This window comes from Prosopis cineraria, unplaced genomic scaffold (genome assembly GCF_029017545.1).
Source record: "Prosopis cineraria cultivar Desert tree isolate PC_DT_omini unplaced genomic scaffold, ASM2901754v1 PC2, whole genome shotgun sequence".
Classification (NCBI taxonomy): Eukaryota; Viridiplantae; Streptophyta; class Magnoliopsida; order Fabales; family Fabaceae; genus Prosopis; species Prosopis cineraria.
Window position 1 is genome coordinate 23,469,278 of NW_026555333.1, and position 15,022 is coordinate 23,484,299.

Consider the following 15,022-nt stretch of genomic DNA (forward strand, 5'->3'; position numbering starts at 1 on the left):
GGAAAATATAAGAAAATAGCTTCTTTCCACTATCACTCGCTATCAATTTGCTATTTTTTTTAATGTTTAAACTTAAGGTATTTTGGTCATTTAATGAAACAACTTAATTTCATTTTAATCCTCTTGGCTTGAAGTGAGATTTTAGATTTCATTTGCCCTTATTCATAATAATGTGACATCCCTAATCTTGTATTGAAATTCTCCCTTTATTTAAGGATACATTGTTTTTTTTTTTAAGTTGCCCAAGGTATTCCCATAATCAGCAGCTGTCAGACTAATCCTCTGAAGAATTTGAGGATCATTTAAGGAGTTGTTCTCTTTCAAATAATGTTTTTCTATTCACACTTCTATACATTATTTTTGAGTTTGGGCCTAAAACCCATAGAAAATTGCTGGCAAAAAAAAAAGCCCAGAGAAAATCATAGGAAGCCTAACGGCAAGTCGTTGGTGAACAGTAAAGTTATTCCGCGTGCCTTCCCTCGATCTGGATCCACGATTCAGAACTAGATCTAACTCTCTTCCTCTCATTTCCAATCTTCTCTCTTTTTTTCTTCTCGTCACTGATCGCCGACTGTTACCTTCACCGTCGTCGGCAACTCTGGCCGCTTCGTGACGCGCCCTCTCTCTCATACCTCATAGGTGCTTCCTTCGCCCACTCGACCTGTCTAATTTTAAACTTGATATTCTGATTTCGTCTCCATTTCATGCTTATTCGTATATTTCCCTATTGTTTTCTTCTATCAGTAGGAGTGTTTGCATTTTGTTGTTGCGGTTATTTGATTTCTGGGTTGCTCGATTGAACTTATTTCTACACATGATGCGTTTTCTTTTTAGAATATCTTATCTGGGTTTTTTATTTGTTGTATGCGAATTGCTTTCTACTCAGTCCTTGTAATGTTTCTTATGGGTTTTGGTACATGGACAATGTTTTTACGGTGAATTGGTGAAGGACATTGATTGCGTCTCATTTGAGTTTGAACTGATTACTGCAAATGCCGTAGCAGAGGTCTGCTTTTGTGCTGAATCATTTTGCTATGGGGGTAAGGGGCGGTTCTGAGATTGGATGATCGGATTAGTTTGTCTTCTGTTCTAAATTTTTCAATACGTGGAATGAGGGGATATGGGGAATTTGGGTTTTTTTTTTTTTAATTAATGTTTTTTTACTTGTTTCTTGCAGTTAATTTCCTCTTCGAATGGTTATATGAAGTTCGAGTAGTGACATGAATAAAAGACGAACTTCTGATTATATATATTACGCATGTACTTGAAAGCTAAACTTGCGATAACTTATCACTTTTTCTTTCATTTACATGGTGATCTAAACGATTCTAGTCGTGTCTATGACTCAATATTACTACCTGATTGAATAGGTAGACCCTCTATTCTATTTAGTGAAAGTTGGGATTTAGAACATTTGCTGTGACAAACAAGTAGGTTTAGTTTCGTAATCTAAATCGATTTTGAATCTTACTGTTGAAGTTGTTGGTATATTGATGGCAGAAATATGCCTTCTCAAAAGGTTGAAACGGGTCATCAAGACACAGTCCATGATGTGGCGATGGATTACTATGGCAAGCGGCTGGCGACAGCTTCATCTGACCATACTATAAAGATAATTGGGCTGAGCAACACAGCCTCTCACCATCTAGCAACTCTGACTGCTCATCAAGGACCTGTGTGGCAAGTAGCGTGGGCTCACCCCAAATTTGGATCTCTACTTGCTTCGTGTTCCTACGATGGGCGTGTCATTATATGGAAGGAGGGTAACCAAAATGAATGGACTCAAGCTCATGTATTCGATGACCACAAGTCATCTGTGAATTCAGTTGCTTGGGCTCCTCATGAGTTGGGTCTTTTATTGGCTTGTGGGTCATCAGATGGAAATATCTCAGTTTTCACTGCAAGAGCAGATGGTGGCTGGGACACTTCGAGGATTGACCAAGCCCACCCAGTCGGTGTCACATCTGTTTCATGGGCCCCTTCCACAGCACCTGGTGCTCTTGTTGGTTCTGGCTTGCTTGACCCTGTGCATAAGCTATGTTCAGGTGGTTGCGACAATACTGTGAAGGTATGGAAGCTCTACAATGGAAACTGGAAAATGGATTGCTTCCCAGCTCTCCAAATGCATACCGATTGGGTTCGAGATGTTGCATGGGCGCCTAACCTGGGACTTCCTAAGTCTACCATTGCCAGCGCATCACAAGACGGAAGAGTCATTATATGGACTGTGGCCAGAGATGGTGATCAGTGGGAAGGCAAGGTTTTGAATGATTTCAAGACCCCTGTTTGGAGGGTCTCATGGTCATTGACTGGAAACATATTAGCTGTTGCTGATGGAAACAACAGTGTTACACTATGGAAGGAAGCAGTGGATGGGGAGTGGCAACAGGTGACAACGGTGGAACCCTAGAGTCTGATTTTTGGTTAATTTGGTACCATGATTAGAATTTTCATTTTCCATTCTTATAATGTAATTGACATCTTGTTTTTTTTCCCCCTTTCTTGTTCCATATCATACCTTTGAGTAAGTGTGCTTCTACTAAGCTCTAGCTCCTTGAAGTTTGTGATCCATTTAAGATACTATGATTGCAAGAATGAAGTTGAATAGTTTGAATTGTGTTCCTTAAAACTTCAGAGCCCTAGCATGTGAGTTACATGAATCTTTAGAATAGAACTGAAGATATTCATTAGTCTATGTTTGAATTGTGCCCCTTTTTTTTTCAAATAGAAATTGGATAACATTACTCAAAAAGGAGTACAAATCAAGTTTCAAGGACATTTCTTATCATTATCCACTACCTTTGTCCAATAAGGTGGGGGTTGATCAAAATAGTGAAGATAGCTCGAGCAAACAAAAGCTTGACTAGATATCAACTACGTACAAGTATTAACTTCTCTAAACATAAATTTTAAAGAAAAGGAACTACTACTAAAAAGCAAAAAATCTAGCATAATCAATTATGTCTTTTATGGATGTTGATCAAGATCCTGTCTAAAAATCAGATGTATCTCTTCAGCATAGTACATATAGGCCTTAACTCTCACAAATGCCAATAATCTACACACTTCCAAACTTCGAATCAAGCTAATGATCTTCGTGATAGTAGATGGAAAGTTTCCCACTGAGGAGTTGTAACTCGCAACCCAGTCTGCATTATTATCTCTAATAATGTCACCATATCCCGAGATACCATTCTTATAGGAGCCATCCACATCTAGTTGAACCTCTATGTCCTTTGGTTGAATCCATCTTATATTAACATGTCTACCATCCCTATTCTTACCAACTGAATTACTAAGCATTTTAAAATCCTGGGACACAGGAAACAGCATATCCGTAGTTGAATATAGCCTCTCTGGCTCGTCAATAGAGAAAGCTTTCGAGTGTCAAGAGCACCAAATTTCCCAACACATATGCCCAAAACGAATATCCCAAGGGACAACCTTAGCATGTGAAATCCCTGCATTATATTTCAAATTCCAAAGAATCCACTCCTTACTTGAAGGACTACTAAACAACTCCCATAGAGTCAGGTTGATCATGCTCTTCCACTTTACTTCTGCAAAAACGTAGTCTCTCAATAAGTGTATGGTGTATTCCTTCAAACCACTACCCAAAGGGACATAAATCTCTTGCTCTTTGAACTGTCGATATTTTACCGTGTGTAATTTTTCCTTTTTTGGCAAAAACAAAAGGGGTTAAGGTGCAATTTTACCCATAAGCTATTTTCAGAGGAGCAATGTTGCACCTAAACTACTTATCGTAGTAATGTTGCTCCTAAACTAATTAAATCGAAGTAATATTGCCTCCGTCATTTAAACGTCCGTTATTGTAGCTGGTGGGACCCACTTTTTTGTGAGTTAAGGTGTAATCTTATCCTTAAACTATTATCAGAAGAGCAATATTGCCTTTTACCATTTTGAAAATCATAAACATCCTGTAGCTGGTGGGACCCACTTTTCAATATCTCTCTAACAATGATTTAACAACGAGACCGAACCAGACAATTGGATCGTCACCCGAAGCTGCTAATGGCTTGGTTTGGACAAAAATCGTTTTCATGATTGAGTCAGATTGGATAAGAGTTAAGCCACTATTAATCCAAAAACTGAAGTTGAATAAAAAACTGAAGTGGTTTTCAAAAAAACAAATGATTTTAAACATAATATTAAAAAAGCTTAAAATTTTGAAAAAAAATAGAAAAATTTAAAAATTAAATCCTACTAAAAGTCAATTTTATTTCTAGACAATTTATATGTATAAAATATGATTTGAAAGCATTTTTTATAAAAACATTGATAGTTATAAGCACAAATGCTGATACCATTATAAAGATATAAGTAAACTCAAAAATATTTGCATTTGTACCTATAACTATTAACATATATATAAAAGAAAATGGTCCCAAATCATATTTTATACAAGTGATTTGTCCAAAAATAAAGTTTGCTTTTAGTATGATCTAATTTTTGAATTTTTCTATTTTAAAAAAAATTAATCTTTTTTAATATTATGTTTAAAACTACTTGGTTTTCTAAAAACCAATCCAATTCCCAGTTCAACTTCAGCTTAATAGTGGTTTAACTCCTGTCCAATCCAGCTCAATAATAAAAACAATTTTTTGGTACAAACTAAGCCGTTAACGGCTCCAGTCGATGGTCAGTCTATCCAATTCGGTTTGATTTTTAAATCATTACTAGCAAGAAATAATAAAAAGTGAGTCTTACTAGTTACAGTTAATGGATGTTTATGATTTTTAAATGGCAAAAGCAACATTGCTCCTCTGAGAATAATTTAGGGGCAAAATTACAGTTTAACTCATGAAAGGTGAGTGTCACCAGCTACAATAACAGATGTTTAAACGGCAATGCAACATTACTTTAATTTAATTAGTTTAGATGCAACATTGCTATGATGAATATTTTAGAGACAACATTACTTCTTTGAGAATAATTTAAGAATAAAATTGTGACTTAATCTAAAACAATAATATATTTACTAACTATTAGAAGCAGAACCAGTCTGATAAAGAGGCAAACAAGGGAACGAACAAAGAAGCCAAAAAAAACAAACAAAAATAACGAAAGATAAGGCAAAGAAAAAAAGAAAAAGATCTGATGCCAAATCCTAGATAGGATCCTTAACTAGGAGAAAAACCTATGGTGATGGGGGCTTAGAAGCCTATTCCAAAGCCCACATCCCAAGAACAGCTGCTAGAGCAACCCACTCTGCAGCCTAGTAGAGTCTTTTTAGGATCCACTTAAAGCAAAACTTTTGAATGGCTGAACATTCCCCCCTCAGGATAGATATCTTCACAATTTAAATATTCAACCAATGGGAAGCATAGTAACAGCATCAAAACCATAAGACACTCCAAAAAAACCCACCAATGCACGGCCATAAACATGGCTTTAGCTTCGCAGAAGACTAGAACCATAGTCACTAGAGTATGACCAACAATGTGCAAACAAGAACAACGTAATTTTTCTTGCCAACAAAAACCCTTCCACCAAATTAGCACTAAATTGTTCATTGCCCGAAGGAACCATCTCAAGTCATCCTTGATTTTGCCACCAAAAAGCCTAAATGAAGAAGCAAAGGCAATATACCATCCAGCCAGCAAATTAATTTTCCACAAAACTAAAATAATAGCCATCACTGCCAAATCATGGAAGAAGGCAACCTTATCAAAGTTGCTCGCAACTACATAAGTAAGAATCCATGAGGCACAAATGTGCAGAATCATATAGCGCCCCAGAAGTGAAGCCATTCCAGCTTTATGCCAATTCATATAACGATAATCAATAATAACCAAGACCCACAGAAACTTCCTCCAATATTTAATCATCCCAGCAACCAAATATTTAAAAACCTCCCACTGTAAAGCCAACTTAATCCTACCATACTAAAGCAAAAATAGGACTCATAACCACAAACCAATCCGTAATTCCAAAATTTCTCAAACCGAGAACCATAGCCCAACCAAAATTCATGTAAAACGAGTGGAAAAGAGTATACCGCAATGGGAGTGCGCTGACCTTCCTATATAAGGACCTTGGCCACTTTTTAACATATCCAAACCCATCTAGTTCTGTAATCACACAACTCGACCACCATAGCTCTTCCACAATCTGCCTCCATAGCTCACCATTCGTAGACGGTAAGCATTCTGGTCTCTTCATCTCAGATCTTCCGCCACAACCAGAATGAAGGGCCCCTAATAAAGCCTGCAACTCCACCGGTACCGATCTACCCAGTGATCTGGCATTCCTAAATATCCAATTAAGCTTTGACAATGCCAACCCTGGAGGAATCCACCGCAAATCTCCAGCCCCACGCTCTATTCGATCGAACTCCTGCCCTAGCACTTGTTCCACTCCATCCTCGACAAGTAAAGCCTATCTTCCTTTCGCTGATCATCTTCCTCACAGGCAATCCAATGTGGTTCGCTTCAATCAAAACGCACCCAAACGCACACACAATCCATCCCAAACAGCCAATTCAGCCACATACTCTTGCTCGGCGTGAGCAATTTATGAATTCATAACTATCTTTTCTTTCAACCTTATTTTATGGATAAGACACTCATCTTCGTACTTTTCCCATTAGAAAACGTAAAACTGGAGCAGGATTATGTGAAGGTTAAAGTTGAAACCACCGATGCACAGTAATGCTGATCATGATGTCCAGTTTGGTCATTGGACCAAGTCACTTTCTTGAGGGGTAAAAAAAAAAAAAAATATATATATATATATATATATGTAGATGAATCCAGACGCCGTATTCCCTTCTCTGTTATTCTCAAACTGATTCATTGGATAAGTGATTTCGTACACGATCATCAAGCTTGGTAAAAATCTTAATTAAAATTAAAAAAATCTTAATAATAAACAACACTAAATATAATATAATAGGTTAGAGTACATTTTTTTCATGTATTTTCCGTCAACTTATACTAATAAATAGAATATTTTCTCTTAAATTATTTTTTAAATAAGCAAAAATCATATTTCATTTGTGATTTATGAACTCTGTCATTTTCTAATCATGTAACATGTCTTTTGATTTTAAGTTGTCCTTGAATTCTTTTTAATAGGATAGTCACTTTGAAATTTTATTAAAATAAAATTTAATAAATATTAAAATATTTAACATTTTAATATTTAATTTTAAATATTATTATTTTTAAATATTCATAATAATTAAATTATTTTTTAAATATTAATAGCTTGAACTACTTTTTCAAAAATTTATGGATAACTTGTAAATTATACATGGAGGTTTGTAAATAACAATATCTTCAAATAAATTATAGAAAATGACCTTGTAAGAAAATTAATAATGATTAAGTTCTTGAACTTCCATCAAAATATTACACTATCTATATTTAATATTTTAATAATTTGCAACTTTGTATTAAAAAAAGAAATGAACCTCAAAATAAACAGATAAAATTAATATTGTCTTATTAAATTTACAACTTATTTTTTTTTAATTTTAAAATTAGAAACAAATTTCATTATATAAAAATATCAACTAAAAATAAGTAACATTTCAGTTCTAAATATTTATTAATTTTGATTATTAGTTGACTAAAAAAATTATAAAGAATGACCTAGAAAATTTAAGAAACTTAATTAATATTAATTTTCTTAAAAGATCATTTTCTTAATAAATATTAAATATTAATAATATTTATTAAATTTTATTTTAACAAAACTTTAAAGTACTCAACTCCTAAATAAAGAGTTTAGGACAAATTAATTAGCATCAAATGATATGTCGTGTCAACAAAAAATAATAAAATTAATAAATTATTAATAGAGGAGGATTTTTGCTCCTTTAAAAAATAATTTAGAAAGAAAAAAACCCAACTTACTAATACAGGGTGTCTAGCACTATTTAAAGGAAGGAGTGAGAGGAAAAATACACTTTAGCTCTAATATAATAAAGCACCAAATTTGCTATTCAAAAACATCTTAATTAAATGAAATGAAAAAGATAAAATAGAAAGGATATTTCCTTTAAATATTAAAATAAAATCAATTTAAAAATAAAAATATCATGTTAAATACTAATTAAAAATTTTAATAAGTACAAATTTACTTTTTTTAATATATATTAGAATAAATAAATTGTTTGAATTTCGGATAATATCCGCGCCCTATTATCATGTTTATCACCTAAATTAATCCTAAATGGCTATATATCCAGGTCCCTGATTTGCTCCCCTTTGTAACCAAATGGATTAAAAAATAATAATAATAAAAGGAAGAAAAAGAAATGCTTTCTTATTTATTCTACCTCATTCACATTGAAGCTAACAACAATGTAAGTTGAGCTTTGGACGTGATTTTGGCTCTCTGGTCCGCTGGTGCTTCCTAAAGCACTAGGGTCTCATCTTCTTTATGTTCATGTTCTAAGTTTAGAGGTCCTCTCACGCCATTGGTCTCTCTAAGAGATGGTTTCAACTGTTCAACAGTTTCAAATCGGTCTATTGTACATTTTCATGTCCCACGATGTCGTGAATGGGTTTAGTGTCAATATGGGCTCAGATCATGAAAAGGAGATGAATGGGCCTAATGATATGGGCTCAACCCAAGGGGTAATTTGTGTTAGTGGGCCAGACATTTACAAAAGGAAAATAGGTAAAGGAAAGGTTCTGGTAGGGAGCGTGAAGCTTATTGTGAAGAGTGAAGACTCTCTCTCTCTCTCTCTCTCTCTCTCTCTCTCTCTGTGTGTGTGTGTGTGTGGTGTGTGTGTGTGTGTTGTGTGTGTGTGTGTGTGTGTGTGTGTGTGTGTGTGTGTGTGTGTGTGTGTGTGTGTGTGTGTGTGGGTGTGTGTTGTGGTGTGTGTGTGTGTGTGTGTGTGTGTGAGATTATTTTTCTTTCTCTTTCAGTGTTTGAATTATTTTTAAAGATTTCACTCTTGTCTTTGCTATTTTTTTTTATTCCACTCTTATCTTTGCTTTTTCTTTTTTTTTTTTCCTTTTTTTTGTCACATCTTTCACTAGTGACTTGCTTTTTTTCTTTATTATTTCTTCTTTCTTGTTTTTCTTTTGTCACGTGTCTCACCTGTAACTTGTTTTCTTTTCTTTTTATTTTTCTCTATTAACAACCAATTTATAATCTTCAAAATCTATGTCGAATATGTTTTCATCCTCTAATTTTTGGGTAGAAGACTCTACATCAGAAGTTGTCTGTGATACTTAGGAGGCTACCTCCTGAATAAGAGAGGTCCATTCTTCTTTATTTTTTTGCTACTATTAGCTATGTCATTAATTTATTCTTTTCAGCCAAGAAAGAAGCTACTTGTGATGCTTGCTTTTTTATTTGCCTTGGAATATTTTTCTAATGATGGTGTTCATCCATCTAAGAAATGCTTAAGCATTTGCATATTCTTGATTGTATTTATCCCACCATTTAACTCTAAATCTTCTAACAAAATAATTGACTGTAGGACATGGTGGCCTTTCATTTATTATAAAAAAGCACCAACTCATTATTCATGGTACTTTCATGTCATAAAAGAGATAAAATAACTTTTCATTATCTTTAAAATAAGTTTTTTCTTTAAACCATTCATATTCCTCTGCCACTATTAAAGGGAGTATTTTCTTTATTGGTTCAAAAATGTGGAACCACTCAAGGAACCATTTTAAAAAACTATTTGGACAATCCCTAGCAACTAGATAAACTAGGAATGGTCATAATTTCTATAGTATAAAACATTATATCATATTTCTTTATAGTTATAATAATTATAAACTTGGTCACGGTGGTTTATTGAAAGTTTTTTGTTATAAAAGGCAAGCAACCCCAAATGGTTAGAGTTAATACCTTGTAGATCTTTATTTGGCTATAAAGGCTTCCATCTTTCTCTTGATGAGTTATGATGATGGATTTTGTTGCCACTAGAATCAACTCATAATATTTTCTATCTCTTTTCATGTGTATTGGAATCAAAATTCCAAATTTCTTTTTCTTTGTGAGGAGGAAATATTGCTTGTACTGTATGAGAAATGCATTTTCTTCAAAATTCTAGCTTTATGGTACAAACAATCATTGAATATTCTTTTGGAATATATTAGCTAGGGTCTAGCTTTTCTATTTAGATGGTAGCTTATTGGTATGTTTGTGGTTTTGAAATTATATCTCTTTGAGGAGTATCGTCTTCCATCTTTAAAGTTCTATTGGCTTTTGATTTTTGTGGAGTGGCTAGCTACGTGGCTATACTTTTACCTTCATCTTTTGTGGATTTACTTATGTTGAAAAGATTTTCTCTGTAAAAATTTTCTTGTTAGCAAATTTGGAAGAGAAGTATTTTTTTCTTTTATAAATTGTATTTCGAAATTAAAATAAGATAAAATCACTTGCCATCTAACAAATACCTATTTTGAAATCAAATTGTTAACATCTTTTTGTAAAATGCCTTTTGTTGTTTTACAATTCACCTTCATCAAAAAAATTTGATTTATCAAATCATCTTCAAAATTTTAAAACACACGAAACAATAGATAAAATTTCTTTTTTAATAGTGAAATATTATTGTTGAGCCTTTGTCCACACTCTTGTGTGGAATCTGACTATTTTTTCTTTATCTTAACCTAACTATTATTGGATTCCTCTATATCTTATTTTTGATGTATCTGTCTTCACTATTTTAAAATTTATCAAATTTATTATTTTAAACAAGGTAGGCTTTTGACTTATTATTTTACTTTTTTAACTATTTATATTATTTTATTTGTCCATTCTCGTGGATTTTTCTATAATCTTTTAAAAAGTATGGCTACATCCTAAAAATGTCTGTAACTACTTTTTATCTATAATCTTATCGAGAAAATTTTTTGCAAATTTTACTACTCCACTCATTGTTGTTATCTTCCCTTGATATATTTCCATTCCTAAAAATTTTACTTTAGTTTTAAACAATTTCATTTTTCTAGCTGAGACAATCAGACCATTGGTTTTTATTATTTCATAAAATTAATTAAGATATTTAAAATGTTCTTCAATTGAATTAAAAAATACTAAAACATCATCTATATAAATTATGGTGAATTTACGGTGTAGATTAAATATGTCATTCATTAGTTGTTGAAATTTTGAGGGTGCATTTTTTAATTTAAAAAGAATTACATTCCATTTTGGAATGTTTAAAAGGAACTGTAAAAACTATTTTATATATATCTCTTTCGGCTATCTGTATATGATAATATCTATATTTCATATCAAATTTTGAGAATATTGATGCATTAGATTATCTTCCTATTAAGTTTTTTTTATTAGGAATATGATATCTAATCTATCTTAAAATTTTATTTAATGGCTTATAGTTTATAACTAATCTTGGAGCAGTTCTTTCTATTTTTGCACTAATTTGGACATAAAAAACTGAATAACTCCATAGAGATTTGCTCGGCCTTATTAATTTATTTTCAAGTAATTGTTGGATTTTTTTTTTTGTAGTATTCTAACAATTCTTGACTCATCTGTATAGGTCTAGCTTTTGTTGGTATTTATTTTTCATTAAAGTTCTCTTCATAGGGTGATGCTGCTATATGTCTATTTCTATTCCAAAAAATATTTAGATGTTATACGAAAATATCTCTTTCAAAATTCTCTTTTATTTCATTTATTTTATTCTTTATTTTCTCTTTATTAAAAAAATTTATTTTCTGTTTTCTGTTTATAGTATATATTCTAAATATAGAATCTTGTTTTAACATTCTTATTTCTCAAATTATTTCAGGTTTTACGCATTCAAAAATTATCCTTTTCCTTGCTATCTTGGTGATTATTCCTTTATAATCCACTTTAAATGTGGGTATTTGTTCTAAAAAAAGTGTGCCTAATATGGCAGGTTCACTTAGAGTTTTGGCTAATATGAAAATATGTTTAAAGCGCATTCCTTCATTACATGTATGGTTATTTGTCAGTTTATATTGTATATCTAATTTATAATTATTATCTGTTCCCATTCTTTTACAAGTTTTTTCATAATATTTGGTTGGAATTAATTCTTCTTGTATACAATTCATTTCTCTCTCTGGCATTCTCCTCTAGACATTGTCATTGACGATGGATTCTCTCCTTCTTTCTGCCACTCTGTAGCTACCTTTCCTTTTATGTTCACTTATTTCTATATTATTGTAGTTTTGTAACTCCCCTTTAGTCTGTTCTTCAAACCATTATTTGGGTTTGAATTTTCATTTAAGATAGCTAAGTTATATTTATGGTTTGAGTAATATTTTAGTTAATGACAATTGAATTCAATGGCTGATGATTTTGCGAAAGCTGAACTTGATGAGCTTGAAGTTATCGTCAACCAATATGCCGTTACGGTAGAACGATGTGCATCTCATATGGTTACATATCTGGATCGTATTATTGCCAAAATGTGATCTCTTATTTTCCAAAATGAATGCCATTACTCAATACACCGAATCTCCTCCCTACTCATTGTGTGGAACAATGCTCTGCTCCCAACGCTATTAGTTCTTCGCACTCTCTCAACTTGGATGCTACCAACGACTATTTACCCGCTGAAATTATTGTTCCTCATGGGGAGACTTCTTATATGTAGTCAATAATTCCGGCAGACTTATTCAAATTAGATTTAATTCAGACCAAGCTTATTTAAATTAAACTTAAAATATTCAAACATATGAAAAACTCATATAATCAAACCCGACCCGAACATCTCAGGCTTTTAGGTTGGCCTAAATATCCAAATTATTAAATATTATTTTTTTCTTTTCTTTTCTAGCTAATTTCAATTTTTAAAAAAAATTAATATTTTCAATTTTTATCTTATTTTACTATTGTTTTATTAGCAATAAATAAAAACTTTGAGTGTTCAAGCTTGGTCCTAATTTCTTCGAGCTTACCTAGGTAGAGTATAAAAAACTTCTAAATTCCTAAGCCTAGTCCTAAAATTTTGCTAGCTTATTTGACCTGGATATTAAATTGGTATTTGATTTTGGCAAAGTGATGGGGGCTTTTATTAGTATGATTAGAGTTGGTAAGATGAGCCAACCCGAACCCAGTAGAAAAAAGTTAAAATTGAGCTTGACTATATGATCATTTTTAAAGGGATAGGATATTTCAAGCTCGATCTAAATAAGCCCGCCTAGAATATGCCCAGCTCGCTCGTGTTATTGGCTTGCCCAGACACTGTATTCCCTTCTCTGTTATTCTCAAAGTGATACATTGGATAAGTGATTTAGTACATGAACATCAAGCTTGGTAAAAATCTTAATTAAAATCCAAGAAAAAAAATCTTAATAATAAAGAACCCTAAATATAATATAATAGGTTAGAGTACATTTTTCCAATGTATTTTCCTTCAAAAAGCATTAAGTATCTTGTACTATTAAGTACAATATTTTTCTCCTAAACTATTTTCTAAAGAAGCAAAAATCACATTCTATTGGTAATTCATTAACTCTATTATTTTCTATTAATGTGACATGTCTTTTGATTTTAAGCTGTCGTTGAACTTTTTTTTAGTAGGACTAGTCACTTCAAAGTTTTGTTAAAATAAAATTAGGAAAATATAACTTTCAGTCTGTACACTTTGTGCATATTTTATTATTGATCCCTACACTTTATTTTTGTTAGTCTATGTCCTTATAGTTTGCTCCATCTACACTTTAGGTCCCTACACTTCTTGAGGGATGTTGACATGCCACTAACGGCATTAATCATGCTAACATGGACATTAACTTCGTTAATTATGTTGATGTGTATTTTTTGTAGGGGAAAAAAAGAAAAAAGCTTATGTGTATTTGTTTAATAATCAGACCCCATCCACGTGTGTATTGTGTGGACAAAAACAAAAAACAAGTAGAGCCAAGAACTATCGGAGGACCACAGCCCTTATTCCTAGGGCATGACCAAGAAGAATGAGTCGAGCGTTCTCTCATCTAGGGCAGAGGAGAACTTGGACTCAGAACTTGCAGCAAATCTTTAGGAAACACAATCTAGATAGAGGAGAACAAGATTTAAATAAAACAAGTTTGAAAAACATCAAAAATATATAGATATTTTAGTTAATCTAAAGTTTTTAATTCCTTCAATATATTTTGTCTCTAGGAAGTTGAGGGAGAAATTGCCTACAGCATAGATGGTTTCTATAACAGGTCAAAAATTAGAATTGTTTACTAAAGTATCACTAGGAGAAATGAAAGAGAAAAAAAGGGGGGAATAGAAGAAAATAGAGAGAGAACATAGACCAAGGAAGCAACCTAAGAAAGCCTAATAGGGAACATACTTAACTATAATAAAGTCATAAAATTAAATTGCTAAAACATTACAAAAATCTTTCACAAATTTCCACCATTAGCTATCATATCTTTCAAAATAGAACCACACTTATTGCAGTGGAAAAAATTATTACGACCACCAATTCTGTTTCCAATTTCATAGATTAAATCATAAATTAGTTAAAATTAACATAAGTGAGAAAGTAATGGAAGATAGAAATCTAACTCAAACATAGCAAAGTAGACACCTGTGTTAGATGTGCTAAGTTACTATACAGGTATAAAAAATTTGTAAGAATTGATAAGTTCTTAATCCAATTCAAAGTTATGTTAAAAAGAATTCTAGAAAGGTTATAAGGTTAACACAACTCATAAAAAGTGAAAATAATTGATATAGAATGAATTTTGAAGAGAACGAACTCAAACACGAAGAACAGAGCATAAAAATTAATGTTTATAACATAATGAGTGAGTTTGTATTGAAATAAGTGAGATTATATGGATAAGAGATCATTTGTGCTAGTACAACAAAGTTTTGTACTGGTAAAGACAAGGCTAAACTAAAAAAAATGAAGGTTTGTACTGATATAAAGAAGTTTGTATCGGAATAAGGAAGACTTATATAGGTATAAACAGTTTATACTGATATAGACAATCAAAAAATATGGGTCAACTTCTAATAGTTATAACTCCTTCAATTTAATTTCAAAACAGGAAAATGACTATGGTTGGAAAGCCCTGAATGTCTAGTT

General features: G+C 32.2%; 1 protein-coding gene across 1 annotated transcript; it reads left to right on the forward strand.

Moving 5' to 3' along the window:
* The first annotated feature begins 474 nt into the window (after window positions 1–474).
* Window positions 475–2,634, forward strand: LOC129302956 (protein transport protein SEC13 homolog B-like). The gene is made up of 2 exons (XM_054941904.1): window positions 475–639; window positions 1,501–2,634. The coding sequence occupies exon 2, from the start codon at window positions 1,505–1,507 to the stop codon at window positions 2,408–2,410; it is 906 nt and encodes a 301-aa protein (XP_054797879.1). The 5' UTR covers window positions 475–639; window positions 1,501–1,504; the 3' UTR covers window positions 2,411–2,634.
* Window positions 2,635–15,022: the final 12,388 nt, after the last annotated feature.